At 38.5% G+C, this 24,030-nt stretch overlaps 2 protein-coding genes across 2 annotated transcripts; one reads left to right on the top strand and one right to left on the bottom strand.

Annotated features, from left to right (window-relative positions):
- Positions 1-481: 481 nt before the first annotated feature.
- On the bottom strand, positions 482-17,177 carry LOC135079245 (histone H4 transcription factor). Its single transcript, XM_063973841.1, has 9 exons — positions 16,830-17,177; positions 16,386-16,530; positions 15,615-15,856; positions 8,289-8,492; positions 5,891-6,111; positions 3,895-4,027; positions 3,241-3,371; positions 2,275-2,465; positions 482-766 (listed from the first exon to the last, which is right to left on the bottom strand). Exons 1-9 carry the CDS (start codon positions 17,064-17,066, stop codon positions 633-635), a joined length of 1,638 nt encoding a protein of 545 aa, XP_063829911.1. The 5' UTR covers positions 17,067-17,177; the 3' UTR covers positions 482-632.
- A 284-nt stretch (positions 17,178-17,461) lies between these two features.
- LOC135079246 (ribose-phosphate pyrophosphokinase 2) lies at positions 17,462-19,765 on the top strand. The gene has a single exon (XM_063973842.1). The coding sequence runs from the start codon at positions 17,675-17,677 to the stop codon at positions 18,701-18,703; it is 1,029 nt and encodes a 342-aa protein (XP_063829912.1). The 5' UTR covers positions 17,462-17,674; the 3' UTR covers positions 18,704-19,765.
- Positions 19,766-24,030: the final 4,265 nt, after the last annotated feature.

A 24,030-nucleotide genomic window follows, 5' to 3' on the forward strand; every position in this document is an offset into this window, starting at 1 on the left:
CTACTTTAAAATACAAATCTCTCGATTACGTAACCAACAATCACAGCTTACAATAAAAAATAGTTACAAAACTATAATTATTATGACGAAACCAGTAAGTAAATAAAGAATCTCAAAATGGAAAGGACCATTTTTCGATACCTTCAGAAAGCTAAAAAACATTGCAGATGGCGCTTTTGTTGCCTTGTTTTGTCTTAAACTTCCCCTTAAACCGGCAGAAAACATTATTTTTGGACCATAATACCAAGTTTTAAGGTACATATTTCACTGAAATTATCTTTTATTCTTTACGGTCACTGTAAGAAGTTTGATTGTAGTTCAGTTGCCTTGTAAAAGAAAAAAATATCATGTAGCTAAAAACGCATATCATAGATTTTTTCTTATTCCATATTTTCTTGAATTAAAAAAATCACTCGCGCAATCGTACACAAAAACTGTACAATTTGCACTAATGCTCGCACACTCACTGCGGGCGCTCGTCGCACAGTCGCGACAGCAATATAATTACGCGCGAGCGATAGGGATGGGTAGCTTGGGGTCATTGGACAAAATGTTACGTGCTCACAGACCGGGCCTTAGGTTAACTATTTAAAAATATGTTTCTTGTAATTTTACCTACATTCCTCCACTTGTTACGTGTAAATGACTTCTGAGCTGATGACGTTTCCGTGCTCGTCGACGTCATCGATGGTGATCTCCACCGAGCCTTCAGGCGGCTCGAGCTTTTCAGTCTTCATTGGCAATGACGCCTTTTCTTCATTGTCACCTAGAAATAATTGAACGATTTTGAAACGGCAAATGGAAAAAATAAAAAACTGACAACCCGTATTGATAGATATAGTCTGGTCCGTGAGCACGTAGAATTTTGTCCAATGACCCCTAGCTACCTTTTTTCTTTATCGCTCGCGCGTAATTATGTTGCTATCGCGCTCGCGCACTCACTGCGGGTGCCAGTCGCACAGTCGCGACAGCAATATAATTACGCGCGAGCGATAAGGATGGGTAGCTAGGGGTCATTGGACAAAATTCTACGTGCTCACGGACCGGGCTTTAGTAGCGCCCTCCAGTAAGTGTCATAATTATATTGTTGTCTATCGTGGCAAAAATCAGAACTGTATTGATAATAGCGCCCTCCTGACAACGTCAAAGCTGGCACAGGTCAGTGCTAGCTATAAAGGACATTTTACTCCAGTAGCGTGGAACGTCCACCTACAAGGGGGACTGACGACCTCATAAGGTAGCATCCTCAAGGTAGACCTCATAAGGCGCTGGATGCAGGCCGTTACCACCCGGGCGATGTGGAAAGGTGGACTATATCATAGGTCATAACCTATGTTTAGTGTAGTGCTGCTTTTACACTGCGCGGAAATTAGCCAAGTCATGTCAAAAAAATTATAATAAAAAAAAACTTTTTTAAAAACAAGCTTTATTATGAAATGCAGTTGTACTAAAACGGAAAAAATAATTGTAGGTATGCAATGTTCAAAAAATTTCGAAATCTTGCATCGCGCATGGAATTTATTCCTCTTTTTTTTCAGTTTGCGCTACAAGCTTTCGAAATTTTTTGAACCTTGCATACCTACAATTATTTTTTTCGTTTTAGTACAACTGCATTTCAGAATAAAGCTTGTTTTTAAAAAAGTTTTTTTTTATTATAATTTTATTTTACACTTTTTAGTATCTCAATCTCTGGTCCCTGATCATCGTTTACCACTAAAGTGCTCGAAAAGACAAATCCAACGAACCCAAACTCGATGAGTTTCCGCTGCTTCGTTTAGGAGTTCCTATGGCCACCTTCTGACTCCATCATCAGACCAGCTCAATGGTACCATAACATTGCATTGTCATCGTACTTACATAAGTATACCAAATTTCAGCTCAATCGGTGTAGAAGAACTGGTCTTAAATTCAGTTGCAAGATTTGTCCCACACATACTAACAAGTGAAGTCAATATAAAGCTTGTAAAAACAGTGGGGTGGGGATGAAAAATGAATGAATTTCATCCCCACTCCTCTGTTTTTTTACTGATGATGATGATTTTGATGATGATTATCATATTATACACACCTTTTAGTGTGATCTCGAACCTTCTAGGCATAGCCTATGTTTAGTGTAGTGCTGCTTTTACACTGCGCGGAAATTAGCCAAGTCAAGTCAAAAAAACAGTGGGGTGGGGATGAAAAATTAATTAATTTCATCCCCACTCCTCTGTTTTTTTTACTGATGATGATGATGATTTTTGATTTTGATGATGATTATCATGTTATACACACCTTTTAGTGTGATCTCGAACCTTCTAGGCGCAGTCTCGGTGGCCTCCGCGACTTGTCGCACGTTGAACTCGAATGTCGTGTTCAGAGACTCCTTGGGTCCGCTGTACCCGTCCACAATCTTCTTGGAGACTTCCAGAACTTCGTACCGGGTCGTAGTCAGCCGGTACATGCCGTCTTCGCTTATTTGATATCTGTAATGTTAACTTAATATTTTATTCAAGGCAACAAACTTATTATAGCATAATTAATACATTTATGACAATACAATGCCACCAAAAATCTTAATTTACAAGTTATTTAAAACTAGCTTTCCGCCCGCGGCTTCGCCCGCGTGGAATTTTGTCTGTCACAGAAAAACTTTATCGCGCACGTGCCTGTTTCAATAACCGGGATAAAAACTATCCTATGTCCTTTCCCGGGACTCAAACTATCTCCATGCCAAATTTCATCAAAATCGGTTCAGTGGTTTAGGCGTGAAAGCGAGACAGACAGACTGACAGACAGAGTTACTTTCGCATTTATAATATTAGTAGAGATTAATTAAGTTTTTATTACGAGAATGAATTGTCTTTTAAAAAAAATTGAGATATCGAATTGTTGTTCAATGGTGTCAAGTCTATTGGAATAAGGTTGAACTTTTTGGCCACTTTGGGTGTGGGGCGCTGGGGCGTAACTCCTACATTAAAGAATGCTAGGGTAAGGATGCTATGCTATGAGGATGTGAGTGATGCTGAAGGGTCGGGAGAGAGGTGGAATGAAAACGACCAGTTTGAGTGACTGTTAAAAATACACTGATTTATTGCTATAAAGTATTAAATGCGTTCGACGCTAATTTGGGTCAACCGCGCAAACGCTTACTTAGCAATAACTTATTAGCTATATGAAAAGTGAATATGTTTGTACGATAGCTCGTACATTGGGCGTCACGAATTATTTGTTACCCGTACTACAAAACAGGGGACTTACCTAAACCTGCTATGTCCGAAGGGCCACTGTGCGCCGTGCACATTAACCAGATGCGTCGTGAGCCGCGAGCCTCGTGAGAACACCTTTGTGTGCTTCTCAGGGCACATGTGACATGCATACTTCTTCTGTGGCTATAAAAAAAATATATTATTTACGCAGTTACGGCGAAGCTGAATAACGAAGAAAAAAGCTGTACAAAATTGCCAGTTAAAAAATATATATTAGTGATGATACGAATACGAATATTCGTATTCGCCGAATTGTAGACATTTACCGAATATTCGTATTCGGTGAAATAAAAAATACGAATACCTACTATTTTTTAAATTTTGTCACACACGTGTGTGTCTCCGAATACTATAGCCACAACGACGTGACGGGAAAACCCCGGTCAGTATGTAACAAAGTAGTAAGTGAGTTCTCTTCCGGAATTTGACAGTCAATAGCAGGTCGATTATACAAGTATTATTTTGTTTTGTAGTTACAAAGTAAAGTGATACAATAACAAAAAAAATGCTATTTGTAAATTTTAATTACTAAAACATTAACTACAATAAAAAGAGTTAAATTAGTATTTCATGACTATGTAGAGATGTTGGTATTTGTAAAAGTATTCGTTGCATCATAAATTAAAAATAGAAATGATCCGCTAACCTTAGGAGTCTTAACTTCGTCCTCGGAATTGTCTTCGTCAGATATATCATCTTCTAATTGTTCGTTCTTGATTCGCTTCTTTTTACGCGTATGTGTTGGTATATGCTTGCGAAGGTCTGAACTGTTTACGGCTCTGAAAGAAAGGGAAAACAAATATCAACGATATGCTCTTAAAGCAGGATTCATTCTCATTTCCGCACCATTTGTTAAATTAAACGAAGAAAAATGAGAAAAATTGTGTATTTTTAGTTCACCTTCCAGTAGGGGCCTGTAGAAAAGCGCCATCTATTGACGTAAATCACAACTAGAGCCAGCAAATGGCGGCTTCGCAAGTGCTACTCTAACGCGGCTATGTGGTACAGCGCCATCGTTTGACATAAATCACTATAGTCTGGTCCGGGAGCACGTAGAATTTTGTCCAATGACCCCAAGCTACCCATCCTTATCGCTCGCGCGTAATTATATTGCTGTCGCGCCTGTGCGACGGGCGCCCGCAGTGAGTGTGCGAGTAGCTTGGGGCCATTGGACAAAATTCTACGTGCTCACAGACCAGACTATACTAACCTGTACGGGCAGTGCGGGCAAGCCGATAGATGGCGGTACCGCACGTGTTACTCTGACGCGGCCATGTGATTTCAAGAGGAGAGCGTATCTTCACCTTAAAAGCCGGCAACGCACCTGTAACACCCCTGGGTCTGCGGGTGTCTATGGGCGACGGTAATCACTTACCATCAGGTGATCCGTCTGCTCGTTTGCCTCCTGTCACATAAAAAAAAATGTGGTACAGCGCCATCTATTGACATGAACCACTACTAACCTGTACGGGCAGTGCAGGCAAGCGTGAGTGCGTGCATGCTGCGCCGGTAGATGGCGGTACCGCACGTGTTGCGCGAGCGCGGCGGGCGTGGGCGCGGACATGTCGCAGAGAGCGCACGCGTAAGCGGACACGTGCTGTCGCGCGTGAGGAATCACGTACGTAGTGAAACAATGTTTTGTGTAGACGGGTTTGTTGCACAAGTAAGTAAGACGGCTAAGTTACACAGTATCAACTATCAACCCACCTGTAGGGGCCTGTAGAAAACCGCCATCTATTGACGTAAATCACATCTAGAGGCTGCGGATGGCGGCATCGCAAGTGCTACTTAACGCAGCTATGTGGTACAGCGCCATCTGTTGACATAAATCACTACTAACCTGTACGGGCAGTGCGGGCAAGCGTGAGTGCCATGTGGTACAGCGCCATCTGTTGACGCGCGCCATAACTACTAACCTGTACGGGCAGTGCGGGCAAGCGTGAGTGCCATGTGGTACAGCGCCATCTATTGACATAAAACACTAACCTGTACGGGCAGTGCGGGCAGGCGTGAGTACGCGCGTGCTGCGCCGGTAGATGGCGGTACCGCACGTGCTGCGCGAGCGCGGCGGGCGTGGGCGCGGACATGTCGCAGAGAGCGCACGCGTACGCGGACACGTGTTGACGCGCGTGAGGAAACACGTACGTAGTGAAACAATGTTTTGTGTAGACAGGTTTGTTGAATGTTGACATGTTTTTGTTGATTGTGTAGGGCAAACAAAACGCACTGGAGACCTGACTAAGTTACACAGTATCAACTATCAACTCACCTGTAGGGGCCTGTAGAAAAGCGCCATCTATTGACGTAAATCACAACTAGAGCCAGCAGATGGCGGTATCGCAAGTGCTACTCTAACACACAGCGCCATCTGTTGACATAAATCACTACTAACCTGTACGGGCAGTGCGGGCAGGCGTGAGTGCGCGCGTGCTGCGCCGGTAGATGGCGGTACCGCACGTGTTACTCTAACGCGGCTATGTGGTACAGCGCCATCTATTGACATAAGTCACTACTAACCTGTACGGGCAGTGCGGGCAAGCGTGAGTCCGCGCGTGCTGCGCCGGTAGATGGCGGTACCGCACGTGTTACTCTAACGCGGCTTTGTGGTACAGCGCCATCTGTTGACATAAACCGCTACTAACCTGTACGGGCAGTGCGGGCAAGCGTGGGTCCGTGCATGCTGCGCCGGTAGATGGCGGTACCGCACGTGTTGCGCGAGCGCGGCGGGCGTGGGCGCGGACATGTCGCAGAGAGCGCACGCGTACGCGGACACGTGCTGTCGCGCGTGCTCCCGAAGCAAGTACTCGGTCGCGCACGACACGCCGCACACTGAACACGGGTAGCTGGAGTGCGGGTATACGTTCTGTAATTGGCGTTTAATTTGAATTCTAGCTGACAAAACGACCTTCGTACCGCCTGTGTAGGATTCTAGGGCTTTTTCCTGGGACCCGGATAAAGAAAACACAAAAAGAGGAAGGTACAAGCAAGGCGCCATCTAGCCCCAAAGTAAGCAATTAATATAATAATATGCTTGTGTTAAGGGTGCTAGCTTAACGGATAGGTACTACATGTATACTTTTTTTAAATACAAACATATTATTATACAAAGTAATAATTAATTATCTACCTACATAAAATTTGTTAATTTCTCATGTAAGTGACTGTAATGTTTTTAATGAGAAATAAATGTTCTTTAAACCTAAGTAACACCCAGACCAGTCACAGAAATTAAAATGCATGCATCATTTCAGGTTCTCGAATTCGAGACCTCTGAGCATAGTAGTCCATTCTGAACCACTACACTAGGGCATGAATATCGGAATCTCGGAATCTCGTAATATCGGAATCTCGGACTGCGAGATCCGATATTTCAATTCCGATATTGAGCGACCCAATATCGTAATATCGGAATCAGATAAAAGTTTTAATTGAGGTTTTAAACAAAGCGTTTAAACGCGCCACAACCTGCCACAAAGCCCAAAGTACATGATTGGCAAAGACCAATGATTTTCTCATGTCTCTCACCATCACTTTTTGTTCCACTGCAAATATTTTAATATCTTTACTATTTATGGTTAATTTAACTTGTTTCAAATCAATTTTAGCATTTGCCATAGGTACGTGGTCAACAAAGAACGACATCTCAACTCCCTTTCAAACATTAATTTTACTAGACTATGGACCGTCAGTTCTGCGTACTATGTGTCCTGCCCATTGCCACTTCAGCTTGCTAATCCGTCGGGCTATGTCAGCGACCTTAGTTTACGGAGCTCCTCGTTTCTGATTAGATCTCGTAAAGAAACACCAAGCTTAGCACGTTGTGCCCTATATTCAAAGGCCACGTTTTCGAGCCGTATATCATCAATGGTAACACACACTAATTGAAGACTTTCGTCTTCGTATTAGACGATCTACCTCTTTCTCGAAATTGCATCTAACTACCTAGCTGATCGTTTGTCCGAGATAGACATACTTACTTGTCAACAATCTCGAGAATCGAGCTCCTAACCGAAACTGGGTAAGGAGCAACATGGACATTCGACATAAGTTTCGTTTTTTCCATATTCATCCGAAAGCCTACCTGTTGGGAAACTCGATTAAGGTCTTCGAGCATTGTGATAAGGTCTTCCAACGGTTCTGCCTTAGTACGAAAAACAGACAGACGATGAGGCAGCAAGGTTCTGAAGTGGAGGCCACGTACCGGAAGGCGCAGCGTAATCAAATCCAATCAAAGCAAAATTCGTTTATTCGTGGAACATAGTTAAATAACATATTACAGGTGTTAAAAATTAAGTAGGACTCATAACCACAAGGTGGACCGACGAACTCATAAAAGTAGCAGGAAGGCGCTGGATACAGGCCGCCACCAACCGGCCATTGTGAAAATCAGCATCGGAGCCTGTGTTCAGCAGTGGACGTCCTATGGCTGACATATGGCTGGCTAGTGGTTTTGTGAGTTGTAATCGATAATCAAAGGAACAAATTACAAGCATATTCAAGTTTTTTACCACTCTACAATTTTTGTAACACGTGATTTGAATGACTCTAAAATTTGTTCCACCAACATAAAACAGGGTAATATAATGAAGGAGTAAAAGTTTGTTTGATACCTGTGATTTTACACAAACACTTTAATTATTTACTAGTCCATATAGGCTCATTATCAGTAACCATTCATTATCAGGTGATCCGTCTGCTCGTTTGCCTCTTGTCACATAAAAAACCAAATGCAATGGATACCCATAACGTAAAAACGGTTTTAAAATACTTCAATTTTATGAAATGCTGTTTTGTACCAAATGACTAAAATCATTCTTTTATTGTAAACAATCCAGAATTCTTACGAATATAACCAAATATTAATTTTATAGCACATGAACTCAATTCCGATATTAATATCGGAATTCCGATATTGAGATCTAATATCGGAATCCAATATCGGAATTGAAAACCTTCCGATATTACATGCCCTACACTACACCAAACGGCCAACATAACATAATACGAATAAAAAATAAAAATACAATATGGTGGACTGACCTGTCTCCTCAAATGATCAGCCAGTTTCCTATTACACGCGAAGTGCTGACCGCAATGGTAGCACGCGATAAGTCGCTCCCCGGTGTGCGATCGCAAGTGCATAGAGAGCAGGCTGCGTCGAGCGAACGTGAGTCCGCAGCCCGCCCACGAGCATAGGGTCCGCTCGGAATACTTTATGTGGAGTTTGACGTGATCGAACAAGGTCTGCAATGAAGATAATGAGATGTAGGATAGGGAATTTATTGTTAACTCAAAAAGAGAAACAGTAACACCCAGACTCGTCACAGAAATTAAAATTCATCATTTCAATTTCTGCCCGGCCGGGAATCGAACCCGGGATCTCTCGGCATAGTAGTCCGTTCTGAACCACTACACCAATCGGCCGACTACCACTACACCAATCGGCCGAATGAATTAGATATACACCACTATTTTTTTATCACCGGAAAATTTTTAACAGGTTATGTAGAAATGTGTGAAAATTATAAAGTAAAAAATAATAATTTTTTTATAAAGTTAATTTTTTTATTAAATTTTCTTTAGTCCCTATTTTACGCGTCACAGCTGGGCCACTCCGCTGCTCGTTCATTCAGTAGAGTAGTCGTACGCGCTCGCACATTGATCTGTCTGTCTCGCTCACGCCTTGACCACGCTTCCAGTGTTATTATTACTAATTTAGACCATTATAATGCAACATTTCAAGTAATTTTGAGTTCTAATAAGTGTTTCATTACACTTACGTACTTCTTTACGTGGTATTCTGACTGTTAACACTAATTGTAAGTTAATAATACAATGAAATACCTACTTACTGTGAATACGTTACGAATACACACCAATGTGTCGTTACGAGGCTACTACGACTTTAAAAGAAATATGTAATTCAAAGATCTGCCAAAACAGCGGCTTTCAGTGTTATCATCACAGAATAATAATAATGTATTACTTACCTACCTATCTTACGCCATTTTTATTGCAACATTTCAAGTAGGTAATAGGCTAGTTGCCTAAAAAATTTTTTTAGTCCGTAATGTTTAATATCAAAAAATATTGGACACGTATATTTTTATTTGTCAATCTAACAAATAATTACATAGTTATGGTGCGTTGAAGTTGCGCACGACGTCACAACGTGCGGCATTTTTAAGCAAGCGTTGACGTCACGGGCCTCTTCTTATGAACTTTGGGGCGCTTTATCTCTTTAAATTTTCATTAGTTTGAAAAAGTGAAAAATACGTGTAGAGTATTTTTTGATAAGTTAACTGACGGACTAATTAAAACTCTTGCTTTTTGACCCAGGCAACATCCCCATTAGAATTGTAATTGAACGCAGGGCAAAGGACGAAAACAGTAATTTAGTAATTACGTAATACGTCACGTTGTATTTCTGTGAGTTTTTAACACTAGTTAATAATACTGTGTAACTCCAATTGAGATCGCGCGTCGTTCGTAGTTCGTGAATTTAAGATCCGCCATAACAGCTGAGTAGTGCGAACAGTTTTAGATGTTGGTTTTAGTAGGCGCTTAGGTAAAATAATAAAAATAATTCAACTTTCCCTTCATACTTACCCGGGCTTAGGACCGGCAAAATTCAATGCTTTGATAAGCACCCTGCATCGTGCTGAAGTGTGGCTGTCCCGGTACAGTCGCAAAACTGCACTACACAATTTCTCCGGCCAAGAATAATATTGCACGTATCATTAACACGTATTCACGTGAGGTGAATTGGTAAGACAACGTAATAATTGCACGACACTATTGACTTGATTGATACAATGTTAACAAGACAGTTCACGACCGATCAAGAGCTCGCGCATAGAGAAAAGTAATACATAGGAAATAGAGAACCCTCTCTGTCAAATTTTTGAACCTACTAATTGACAGCCTGGTGTTAAATTCCCTGTACTTAACCTACGTACGTAACGCTCACATACACATACATAGTCCACGCACACATACATACATAAAGTCCACGCACACATACACACAGTTCACGCACACATAGGCCCTCATAACCTTCAAAGAATTATTGTTTTTTTGATGTACAATGTAGAATTTTTTCAAATCCATTATTTTGAAAATATTTATCTTTATGGTGTACGTATTGTATTATTTTCAAAACAATGGATTTGGAAAAATTCTACATTGCACATGGAAATGCAAATAAACAAAAACTTTTCAATTTAATAATTTTACTTTATTTATGAACACACATAATATTATACACCAAAAGCGTCTTTTCGCAAAGTTTTCAACAACACTAAAAAAGCATTTGCACTTTGAGAAAACTCAGATCACTTGTGAACATAACAGAAAGTTTCTTCGCGATTCACAAAGGAACGAACAAAACTCCGATGAACCAGAACAGCAGCAGGTACGAAGGAATGAACTTGAATTTGACTCGACTCTTCAATACTTTAATAGGGCCACAGAACTCATAAACGATGGCTAAGAAAACAAGAATGCATTCAACCTAACAAAACAACACCGGCCATTTTGGAGGAAAAACAAAGTTGCCATATGTTAAATAGTAATTTCTACTACTCTATTATGTAAATTATAACAAAAAATGTCACCGTTCAGTTTTAAATTAAAACAAATTAATTTCATTTTAAAAAAAGTTTTCACATTGTAATTAACAATATTCTGAAATATATTTTAATTAAGAAAAAAATGAAAATATGAAGGAAACAGGAGCAGCGACATCTAGAGCGTTTTAGGGTAGTTAAAAAGTATTGGAATTTATCGACTGAAGTCGCTGTTTGGAAGCAAGTTTGATCGTAGTATGGAAGTTTCCGCACCCTGAGCTCGCGCGCGCGCAACTGACCGACCGCACCCGCCCGATAATGGCCGCACCACAACAAACGTACACCGCCGCCTTTAGGAAGCGTCGGGCCGGCAACGTCGCATCTCTCTCCATAGTAACGGGCGGCCTTGCGTTGAGCGTAAATAGTGCTAGCGACGCGTGTGTCCAAATATTACCAATTTTGGGATGAAATTTTGAGTAGCTTTATTTAACTTTTTTTTTTTGCATAAATAGGATCATAGAGATGAGACGTATTTACTAGAACAGATCCACACACTAGGTATTTTACAGTACTAAGTGGCACCTATTCCAATTTTTAAAATACTTGATCCACCTAGTATTTTTTAAATTACACGATTTCCGACCCTACCATCAAAGTAATAGAGGTTATTATTGCATAATCCGTAGTCGTGTATACGCGCACCGCGTATTTCTCGCTAAGTATTTTTTAAATTACACGATTTCCGACCCTACCATCAAAGTAATAGAGGTTATTATTGCATAATCCGTAGTCGTGTATTACGCGCACCGCGTATTTCTCGCTAAGCTTATGTGCGAACGTAGAGATTCACTCCGTCTCTGTCTGACAAACAAATTTGAGCGCAGGCAGGTGTGAGATAGGAATAGGTGTTTGATGTATTACGTAATTTAAACTCTATTTGTACACAGGTAAGGTTTTGAATATTTTAATTTTTGTTCTCTCTCATCCAGCTCACTCCTTGTTGACTAGCCGGTAAAAAACCAGTTTTTATTCTTCCGACAGGTTTGTTTTGGTTTGTTGTCACGCGTCCGTGATAATTGCATAAATAAAAAATAGAAAAAATTATGTAAATATTTTTATGAAATTGATATCTTTTAAATACGCCAACTTTTAAGTTGACAGTCCTAAGCCTGTTGAAGTATGAAGGGAGGATATCAATCAATCAACAACCAGCAAAAACATTATTATTCAATTTCAAATTGCATTATTAATACTACGAGTGGATCTTTTCAAAGAAAATTGTATTTTAAAGTCATAATACGTGGATTAGTCCGCACTAGTCGCGTCAAGTATGGTAAATTACTACGTACTAAGTGGAACAGGTATTTGGATCACGTATTAATAATTACTTGGAATAGGTGCACCTAGTATCAAATTTACCTAGTATAACCCATCTCTATAGGATCAGTATCAATAACTCATTACCCAGAATTTTTTTTTTCGGTGATAAAAATGTAGTGGTGTATAGATTTTTAGAACGACTAAACACGACGGTAGATTTAAATAAGCAGGGGAACTTAATAATATATGAAACTACTATACATACTATACTGAATAAACTACCATTCGATTTGACTATTACATCATAAAAACATCCCCCTATCTCTTCGATGAAAACAAAACATCATTTGTGCATCAGTAGATGTAATTATGGAAATGAAGATAGAATAACATAACCTTGTGATGACGCGATAGTGTGCGTATTAAATTTATCTTATTTACATGATTGTGTGCAAACTTTGCAACGACTTTCTCATAATATCGTCGGCGTCGTCGAACAACGTCGTATGATCGCAACCGTCAAAATCTGTTTTTTTGCATTAAACTACTCTAAAATAGCCCCTTTATAAACTAATTTTTTAATTTTTCAAAATTCGTAATAATATCGAAGATACAGAATCGAACACCGACGGATGTGATTATTCTAACGCAGTACAGAGACGTGTTTGTGCAAGCGTCATTGTACTTCGGAAGACTGCACATCGTTTGTTGGAATAGCTTATACATTTGTATTCGTATTGATATTGAATGTATCTCGAATTTCGTCTTTATATCTATAAGTTTGGACACTTTATCGTTTTGATGACTAAAAGTCAGAACCATCTCTTTACTAGGGAAGTCAGAGAAAAAAAAACTGTGACGTACGTACACACCCGTCGTTGTACTAGGAAGTTTGAAAATAAAAGAAACAATGTCCTTTTGTTTTTATTTTATGGTATTTGTAGGTAGATTGACGAGTATAAACATTAAGAATGTTTGGTACAAAATAATTGTTTTTGGTGGCGGATGTACTGAACTTACATTGTTCTAAGGACTTTTGTTTGACGTTTGATCAGAAACATCGTTGTACTTCGGTAAAGTTTGGTAATTTTGACGTCGGATATACACAACCGACTTTGTACTAGGGACGGGTATTCCAATTGCGTCTTTGTTCTATTTTTAAATTGCTTAAAAAATAAAATAAAAAATTGAGACTACAATAATTCGATTTTAATGTGTTTCTTTTTGACGATTTGTTACTCAAAATAAACATTGTGTTAAAAATAAAGTTTTTTTTTGCGTATACAGGATGACATCTTGTAATAAGTGAACATCCTTGTAAAGGATTATAGTGCATGTCATTTGCAATCAAATTGGATGAGTATTTGCCTACACAAAACACAATGTAATTTTTCCATACAAAAATCTAAATAATAATAATTAATATCCCGTAGCTGATTTTAAATTTTCCTGCTTTTAAGCTAAGGTAGAAAAAGCCCAAACTATAAATAATAAAAATAATAAAAGACTTTATTAAACACACAGTAAAACATAAAAGTAATAAAATAAAAGAAAAAAGTGTGATAAAGGGGCGCCCGCTCAATTTTTATCGGAACACCATGTTAGGATGTCCCTATTAAAACTGAGAAATGCTTGACTTTTGCCTAGTCATATACCTACATAAATAAATTGGTTACAATAACCTGTTATCCCTTACAAGGATGTTCACTTATTACACGTCACCCTGTAAGTATAGGTATGCTTAGAAAGCTTTTCGTCTAAGTTAAATTTTATACTTATTTATTTTATTCATTTCTAAGTAGCACTTACACCGTCAAATCAATGCCCCCCTTACCCTTTCAAGCAGATCCCAACATTATTCAAAAAATGCAAGATCTTATAGGTGATAGTTTTTGCATCCAGTGCCTTAATGCTACCTTTATGAGATTATCGTTCAGCCTTGGTTTGTGGGTGGATGTCGCACGCTTAGTTTTTCGGTATGCAGCCTACTCCAGAACCTTGGTGCCCCATTGGCCGTAAGTTTTGCGTAGTATGTGTCCTGCCTATTGTCACTCAGCATGTTAATCTGTCGGGATATGTCATCGACTTTAGTTTGTTTACGGACCTCCCTCATTTATGATTTGATCTCGTAAAGAAACACTGACATAACCCTTGCTACAGCACGCCGTGCAACTTTGAGCTTCTTTGAGAGCCAACGTTTTGGACCTATAATAGGGTAACACACACTGATGGTAGACTCTCGTCTTTAGGCACTTTAGGATTTTGGACGAATAGATGTCTAGTTTTCCGGATACTGCCCAGTCGAGGTAGATTCGTCGATTGACCTCTTTCTCGAAGTTGGACCTACCTAGCTAAATCTTTTGTCCAAGGTAGACATCCTACTTGTCAACAATCTCAAGAATTGAGATCCCAACCGAAGTTGGGTAGGGTGCAACATGGACATTCGACATAAGCTCATTTTTTCCATGTTCATCCAAAGGCCCCGTTGGGATACTCGATTAAGGTCTTTAATATTGTGTCGAGGTCTTCCAAAGATTCTGCCATGACCATAATATTATCGTCGGCATACCTAAGGTGAGTGTTGTACTCGTCGTTGATATTTATGCCGAATCCTTTCATTCAAGGAGTTGGACAGGTGAACAGTTTTGGAAATAGGTATAAAATCTCCCAGCCTTACGCCTCGCTGTAGTGGAATCGCGCTTGTGCTCTGCTTCTGTATTCGGGCCGGATTGGTGCGTTCATGTAGAAGTACTTCAGTACCTCGATGTAACGAGAGTCAATACGGCCGCGGTGCAGGGAGAGATTGCAGCACTGCCCAAATCTCGATCAAATCGAAGGCCTTCTCATAGTCCACGAACTCCAAGCATAGTGGCAAGTTATACTCTTCGATCTTCTGCATAACCTGCCGCAGTATATGGATGTGGTTTATCTATCCTTGATTTTTGTTAATTTTCTTTGATACCCATTGTCTTTATTTATAAATTAATTAATAATGAAACCTAATAAACAATGTTTTATATTTATTTCCTCCAACTTTCTTCATCATCCGACGGGTACTCATGGCAGAAGTTCCGTAGAATAATGACTAAAAGTGACATACGTCATATATTTGATTAAAAAAATTCGCAGAACAACGACGGTTTATCACATACATCCTCAAATTGTCCATAGAACAATGACGCATGTGATTTTTACAAAAAACTAAGTATTTTTGGAGATGGGTACATAGTTTATATAAAATAACATCTTTATGTTTATAACATCCCCAAATTTGAAACCGATCAGCCAACTAGTTTTTTTTGTAGACACAAAAAACCGGTTCCAAAACTTCAAAACGCTCTCCTGGAAACTTAACATTTTGCAGATACGTCGTTGTTCGACGACGCCGACGATATAATAGGTCAAGTCAATTGATAGTGACAAAAATAATGACAAATTCTTCAGAAAGGCTATTGATAGATTTAGATAATTCTCTTACCTGGATGCAGTTAAATCTTTCTTCGCACCCAACCCACATACAAACATGTTCGCTTAACAATGGAGGTAACTGATTCCTTTTGCTCGAATCTTTTTTACACCGTGCCAAGTTCAATGTGGCACGCCCATTGAGACCGATAGCCAGGAGACGCGCGTGGTATGCGTGGTAGTTGATGTGACGGACCATTTCGTTGAAATCCGGCGTTTTGTGCCCGCAGACATCCCATAGGCAGACATACTCCACTTGAAATATAAATAAGATCCAGTCATTATAGTTATTAATATCTTATCTAATAATTTTTATCAATATTTTAGTACTGCCTACTATATTCTCAGTTTGGCCCTAAAGCTGACTGGAGGAGAATTCTGAATGGCATTAAGTTCGCCATATGTACCGTGATTTATGTGCATAAAAGTTTTAAATAAATAAGATACTGTCATTAATATAATTTACAGTATAATATCTAGTTATTGTACAGTAGACATCACATCAGACAACACAATACATTTTTGGTGCAAAATAGCATTTATTATAAACACATAAAATGCCACTGTGTTCAGCTTGTACAGATGTCTGTCCGTAAATTTTTCATTTTGTGATCTATGGACTTACTTTGTACATAGAGTCATAGATACTGGTAAAATTAATGATTAATTTGTGAGCTTATATTTGAGAGTTGCAAGAAAAAAAAAAAGAAATAAACACATTATATGAGCCAAAACCTTAATATTTACAGTAATTATTATGCCGGCATTATAGTGTGTGACTCACCACTGTCGTCGTTTTTTAAAACATGCAAGTTGGAGATGTGGTTCCGGATGTGTTTCTGGAACTCCTCGTAGTCTGTGAAATGCCACAAGCACGCTTGCCATTCACAATCCAGACGTAAGCTTTCAGTGCGTAGACGGTGAAGAGGCTGTAAGAGTCATACAAAGTTTAGTCTTATCTTAAACAGGCACTACTACAAAAAAAGATTCATCATTCATCATCAAAAAGAGTCAATAGTTCATTAACTCACTATAATATTCAGTACATATTAAAAACAGTATATCCCTCTCATTATTGTGCTAAAGGTATTTATTCTGGAGTAAAATATAGCACATAATATTAGTAATACTTGATTACAAAAAAAAATATCGTTTATGTCAAATGACGTCCACTCCTAGACAAATGTGTTCATGTATTTAAAAAAGGTTAAATTAAAAACCAACACACCACAGCCTTTGGTTCGATTGCAGGCTCGTAAACACCATCAGGAACCGTCGCTTCGTCCTCAGCTACAGACAGCAGAAAGTTTTTTCTATCTGCATTGGTCTGGATAATAAACTGAATATCGTTCTTATTTTGTTGAGAAAGTTTCTTCATGTCCAAACTGTTTTGCTTCTGGAGCCAGTCCATACATCGCAGTAGTTTCATCTTTTTAACACCAGGAACTTCAGATTCTTCTGCCATATTTATTGAAAGTCAATACAGTAAAAGCAATTAAAAATGAATAAACATTGTATTAATAAAAAAATTAAAATAGGATACAAAATTATTTAAAATAAAAATAGAAAAGACAACAACAGCCAACAGCTGACTGACTGAACAGTTGGGCGCGAAGCGAATGTCAAAATGGCAATGACGTGTTTATTTGAACGTTTAGTTTATAAATGTCAATGGTTTTGAGCCGTCTTTTTAATAATTTAATTTTAATTTAAAGCTGAAAATTAATAAAACGATATTGATTTACCTATACAATAAAACTTAAGTCTTTACTCGTTATCAAAAATCATTTTTTTTAATCAAGGAATGGATCTTTTGACACGAAAACGCAAGTCTGTGATCATGATTGATTGACGTTTAAATAAATTAATAAAAAAACGTGCGAGACGAGCGACGAACGCGTGAACTCGTGAAGTTTGGTGCGACGTATTTTACGGCACGGCGCGGCGAGTCCCCACGTTGCCCTAAGTATCTCTTATCATCATTTATAGACTCATAAATAGTTCAAGTCGTCTGCCCGTCGCATACATTGAGTGACCGTCCCGTGAGGTCGTCCCGTCTAGCGGTTGGTGCTGATGAAATCAACAGTACCGCTCGAGGAAGTAGTGAATAAATTGGACCACATAACTCTACCTCTAACCACCAGAATGCCGAACATCAAGGTCTTCAGCGGGAGCTCGCATCCGGACCTCGCGCAAAAAATTGTCGACCGCCTTGGAATTGATCTCGGCAAAGTAGTCACAAAAAAATTTAGCAACATGGAAACGTGCGTAGAAATCGGTGAATCTGTTCGTGGAGAAGATGTTTACATAGTTCAGAGCGGCAGTGGCGAGATAAATGACAATCTTATGGAGCTACTGATTATGATCAACGCATGCAAAATTGCTTCGGCGTCCCGGGTCACCGCTGTCATTCCGTGCTTTCCGTACGCGAGACAAGACAAAAAAGACAAAAGTAGAGCTCCAATTACTGCAAAACTGGTCGCCAACATTCTCTCCGTCTCCGGCGCGGATCACATCATAACAATGGATCTTCATGCATCCCAAATTCAAGGATTTTTCGACATACCCGTGGATAACCTCTTCGCCGAGCCTGCAGTGTTGAAATGGATCAAAGAGAACATTCCTGACTGGAAAACAAGCATTGTAGTATCTCCTGATGCTGGTGGTGCGAAAAGAGTCACTTCAATAGCTGATCGGTTGAATGTTGAGTTTGCTCTTATTCACAAAGAACGGAAGAAGGCTAATGAAGTGGCCTCAATGGTGTTAGTGGGTGATGTGAAGAACCGCATTGCCATCCTGGTGGACGACATGGCTGATACCTGCGGCACTATTTGCCATGCTGCTGAAAAGTTGATTGAAGCTGGTGCAACTAAGGTGTATGCAATCCTCACTCATGGTATTTTCTCTGGGCCTGCCATTTCTCGAATCAACAATGCCTGTTTAGAGGCAGTCGTCGTTACAAACACAATCCCACAGGAAAGGCATATGCAGGATTGCCCTAAAATCCAGTGCATCGATGTTTCCATGATGCTGGCTGAGGCAGTGAGGCGTACACACAACGGAGAATCTGTTTCATATCTATTCTCCAATGTTCCATACTAGTTTAATTAAACATTTAATTTTAATTTAGGTTAGGTTCTCCAACATTGGTTTTATATTGTTTGCATCATAGACTATGTCCCAGTTATTTTTGGACATCTCATGTTGTCTATTGGTATGTTATCTAACAGTAATAGATTAGATAAAGATAACTAAGAATTGGTGATATTTTTTACTCTGAAAATAATACTTTTGTATTTATAAAGGACAGTTGGATGCCTACTAATTTAGTTTTAGTAGCTTTAAATTCTCACAACATGGATTGGAAAGAACTAGATGTCTTTTTCTTTTTTTTTATAATCTCATTTTATGGTTAGTTTTGTTGTATCATTCATTGTCTTTTCCGGACATTATAATTAGCAGATCTTGCGAGGATTAATGAACTAATAAGTATTAATTATCTTGGCCATAATGTAATAGTTTCATTCCACAACTGCCATGGAAAACTCTTTATGAACTTAGCTCTGCATTTATGTAATAATGTTGTAGATTAGATAACTTGTTGCTGTTGAAAGTTTTTTTTTCTTTCAAATAATAACATTTTTATGAGAATATTTTTATCTCTGTTAGCATAGCTCTAGTTATTAAAAGACAAATTGTTTTGTTAAGTATTTACATTAACGAGAAAAAGTTTATTTTTGAAGTGGTCAATTGATGTAAAATGTAAATCAAAATTGAGGTGTTTTATGTCTTATCAGCTAGCTAAGTTTACTGTAGGTATTGTACTGCTTAAAATAATGTCAGAATGTGGCCTTCCTTATATTTTATCGCAGTAAATTAATCCCCATAGAAAAATGAATTGAATGCGTACATTTTGATTAAACATTGGCTATGAATGGAATAATTACAGAAATCAGATGCATTAAATTGTATTTCAGTAAACGAGTCAGTTATTATCACTGATAAAAGTTCAATTTTTTATGCTGTAGATGTTATTCGGCTTTTAATATTATGGAATTTGTAATGACAATGCAGATTTTCTAAATTTATAAAACATATTATGTATATTTGGTCCATATACCTACTTATATTAAGCATTAATAAAAAAAATATGCAAAACTTGAATTCATTGTTTTAGTAAATACAAAGTAGGTACCTAAATAGTTAAACGATTATTTCCATTAAATAGAGATGTATTATTAAAATAAAGTAGTGTAACTAAAAGATCTAATACTAACATAATAAATACTGATTTGTAGATATGGGTACCTACAACCTTAACAACCTACTCATAAAATTAAGGTCACAATTTAATTTTATATTACATAACTAAGCATGTATTGAACCAAGGCTGAAATCGTAACCCTTATTAGTTCAGTTTCGACGGATTGCTTCTCATTTGCTTGGTTACATCATTCATAATCACAAACTATATCAGTATGAAAACTTGACCCCTAAGGTCGGCAGCAATGATGTAAAATTGTTTGCGAGAGGCACGCCTTGTATTGTACACAAGCGGTCAATGAAACTTTGAACTTTATTTCGTAGGCCTTTAGGTAGGTTACCGACTTGTTTTGTTTTGATTTCAATTGTACGGTCAACAGCGGAAATGTTTAGTAGGTATAATAATTATTATTGATTAACAGTGTTATTTTTCTCGAGAGTATTTATGTATTTTTCCGGTTTTGGGATGTGCGCCGATTCTAATAAAAGTTCCTCATACATAAGTACCTTACCTGCTTTATGATGACGGCTTATCAAATTGAAATCGTTATCATTAAAGCTACCTATGCATTAAAATAAGATCACCTTACACAGTCCTCTCTAAGTACCTCGTACTAATCTGGTGTTAAATTGCAACTTCTGTACCTACTACTTAGCTACCCATATGTGTAACCTACCTGCCAAGTTGCATTTCGACAAAAGGTGTAACTTACGAGTTTACGAGTACCTACTCCTACCATAATAGACACTAACTTTGCTGAGTTTCTACAATATAACGAGCACCAATGATATTTATAAACTTATAATAATACGGAGATCCGGCTGACCCTCTGTGAGGAGAACTGAGTGAGCCGACTTTTAACTACCTATTTATCTTTGGTTTAATCTTTTTACAAATGGAAAGATTGTTTTTACAAATTGTTTTAGGCCTTTTACTAATAGATAAGTATAAAAATGCTTTCCAGGGGGTGCTCACTCAAAGCACACGCACACTAATAGGTATTATGTAGGTACCTACACAAAAGTTGCAATTTAGGTGATCTTATGCTTGAATGTGTTCTCTACCAAAAACGCGCGGGAGCGGTTTGCGATGACATAGACTTATACTTAGTCGGTTTCCGCTTCTGTTGCAATGAAGAAGTAAGAATCTTATCGAACTTAATGTTACTTAATGCTATATGGTATTCTCCTCCAGTTAACCTTAGGAACATACATTGTCAGTACCTCCTACTTATAAATGAACCGCTCCATTCCCGCCAGCGACCGCTAATAAATGATTATGATTTCGGTCAATTGCGATAGCCTGTACGACCCTATCGTACATGGCCCCCTGGCTGTCTTTGGACGTCACTGTCGAGATAATAATAATCTTTAGACATAAGTAGGTACCTATTAGTTACTAAGTATCTACCTACTTAAGCAATAAAATTTATGTACTTAAGTAGTATAGCAATGCTATAATAGCATCATAAGTCTCATCATCATCGGTTACGTCCCTCTTTACCAGATAAGTTACTGAGTTAACTGCGTACCTCGCTGGAATGCGAGGATGCGATTTCCCTCGCACTCACTCGCACATCTCCCCGTTCGTACCGACTCGATGTGACGTCACGGCCCCGCCAGGTGCGCAGTTAATGGCAGTTAACTCGACCGGGTTGCACTTGTACCTTAGTCTACTCGTTGGAACTTGGAACCACACGATGACCGATTTGTTGGCATGCCACCATAACTAGGTTAGTTTACCCAGTTGTTCTCCTAAAATCTGAACCGAGTAACGCTTTTTCCGATCAGTGGCCTTCTGCCAACGTTAAGTTGCCTACCAACCTTTTTCAGGCTGTGTAACGCCATCTAGTGGTTTACAGACAATAAAAAAAGAAGTTGATAAAGGTGTAAACGAGTGATAGGACCTTACCTACCTCAACAGTGGCGCCACCCTAGTGAAGTGGTGAGTATCCTATCCTCATACACAGAATACATAATAGTAGCAACAGAAATTGCACTCCTTTGTGTAGGATCAGATGCCGGCATGTTAACGGTAATAATAATAATGCAAAATATCCAACGCACATACTACATCGCACACAAGAGCGCAATTTTTTTGTGTTCAGAATTGATCTACCTCACAGCTCAAGCGTCAGGGTTGTATAAGCAAAGTAAAATAAATAAAAACTTAATTTTAAGAAGCATTTATTGTATCTATTATTGGTAAACTTTAGTCTAGTGGTGTTTGTATAATCGTACCATCTCTAAAGTCCTATTAATAAACTTTAGTGTTGCGATAATTCGAAATTGGACAAACAGTTTTAAAAGGTGTAGTGTCGGAAAATAGACACGGTATAGTAAAGTTAATGTTTTTATTAGATAAAATAATTTTTTTGCTACAGTTTTTTGTCATAAGTATTTCAAAATTATTTAAAAAGTGTAGATTTTTTTAATTACTTATTTAAATTACTACAGTTAATTTTATTATTATTCCTAAACTAGCGGCCGCCCGCGACTTCGTACGCGTGGATCCCGTTTTACCCCCTTCATCTATCTTACGCGGTTTAGATTTTTTCATACAAATGTTTTTTCCCGCTAACTCCCGTTCCCGTTGGAATTTCGCAATATCCTGTTGTAACTAAGCTTTAAGTTTACTAAGGGACCTGCATGCCAAATTTCAAGCGTCTAACTTAAGCGGTTTAGATTTTTCATACAAAAGGATTTTCCCGGTAATTCCTGTTCCTGTGGGAATTTCGGGAATTCCTTTCTTAGTGCACCTCTACGGTACCTAAGCTACGTCCCTTATTAAATTTCAAGTGCCTACGTTTAGCCGTTTAGGCTGTGCGTGGGTATGTCAGTGAGTCAGTCATACAAAAGAAATTTCCCGCTAATTCCAGTTCCCGTGGGAATTTTGCAATATCCTGTTGTAACTAAGCTTTAAGTTTACTAAGGTACCTGCATGCCAAATTTCAAGCGTCTATCTTACGCGGTTTAGATTTTTTCATACAAATGTTTTTTCCCGCTAACTCCCGTTCCCGTGGGAATTTTGCAATATCCTGTTGTAACTAAGCTTTAAGTTTACTAAGGTACCTGCTTGCCAAATTTCAAGCGTCTAACTTAAGCGGTTTAGATTTTTCATACAAAAGGATTTTCCCGCTAATTCCCGTTCCCGTGGGAATTCCTAAGTATCCTATAACCTGCCCAGGAGTATGAAGAATAATTGTACCAAGTTTCGTTAAAATCCGTCGAGTAGTTTTTGTTTCTATAAGGAACATACAGACAGACAGACAGACAGACAGACAGACAGACAGACAAAAAATTTACTGATTGCATTTTTGGCATCAGTATCGATCACTAATCACCCCCTGATAGTTATTTTGAAAATATATTTCATGTACAGAATTGACCTCTCTACAGATTTATTATAAGTATAGAAGATATTACGATTTTCCATTAAAGAAGAATAACAGTGCTGTTTGGAACAATAAATCTTGATTGCGACGATGATCGACCGAGCGTGTGTAGAAATACGCGTGTGTTCACAGGCGCGTGGCGGCCCTGACTGATTTGCAACTTGAAGTTGTCGCGCGCTATAGGTAATTATCTCGGCCGGCATAGGCGAGTGACGGAGGCCTGCCTCATAGCAGAGTAAATACAAATGAGTAGGTCATCTTCATAGAAACGCATCGAGTGCGGTTTGTATATATCGTCAGTTGCAGGTTCACTTGGGGTAACTGACAAAATACGGTTTTTGAGTTAAATATACAGTTTTTCTTAGTTTTTTCTGCTCTTTCGAATGGTATACGTAAAAAAATTCTAGCTTTAAAAAAATTACAATTACACGGACATTTTCAGGTGTGAACTTTTCAGATTTCCTTCAAAATGTTGGTGTAACTGACATTGTAATAATTTTACCAGGTTGAATTGGTGTATCTGTAATAATGTAAAAATTTTGCTACAAAACTTTGCAATTACACTGATTTGCTAAGGTTTATAACATGAAATAAAATAGGAATTTAGAAAGTTTTAAGGCATATTACATTATTATTATACCAGCAGTATCAGTTAAAGAAGTTAAAGTTAGCTCAACAAAAAAAATAATTGAAATTGAGCAACTATCCAGCCAACTAGGCGTCACTGCGCGTTGCTAACATTAACCTGTTGTTACTCTGTTACTTTTACTG

Source organism: Ostrinia nubilalis, chromosome 16, assembly GCF_963855985.1.
Source record: "Ostrinia nubilalis chromosome 16, ilOstNubi1.1, whole genome shotgun sequence".
In the NCBI taxonomy this organism is placed as follows: Eukaryota; Metazoa; Arthropoda; class Insecta; order Lepidoptera; family Crambidae; genus Ostrinia; species Ostrinia nubilalis.

Bases quoted from the DNA above. Each gene is read 5' to 3' on its own strand.
- LOC135079245 (XM_063973841.1), bottom strand. From the start codon at position 17,066: ATGGCAGAAGAATCTGAAGTTCCTGGTGTTAAAAAGATGAAACTACTG. The intron at 16,531-16,829 runs GTGTGTTGGTTT...TGACTCTTACAG, and splicing joins CAATCGAACCAAAGGCTGTG to CCTCTTCACCGTCTACGCAC. The intron at 767-2,274 runs GTGTGTATAACA...AATTATTTCTAG, and splicing joins GTTCGAGATCACACTAAAAG to GTGACAATGAAGAAAAGGCG.
- LOC135079246 (XM_063973842.1), top strand. From the start codon at position 17,675: ATGAAATCAACAGTACCGCTCGAGGAAGTAGTGAATAAATTGGACCAC.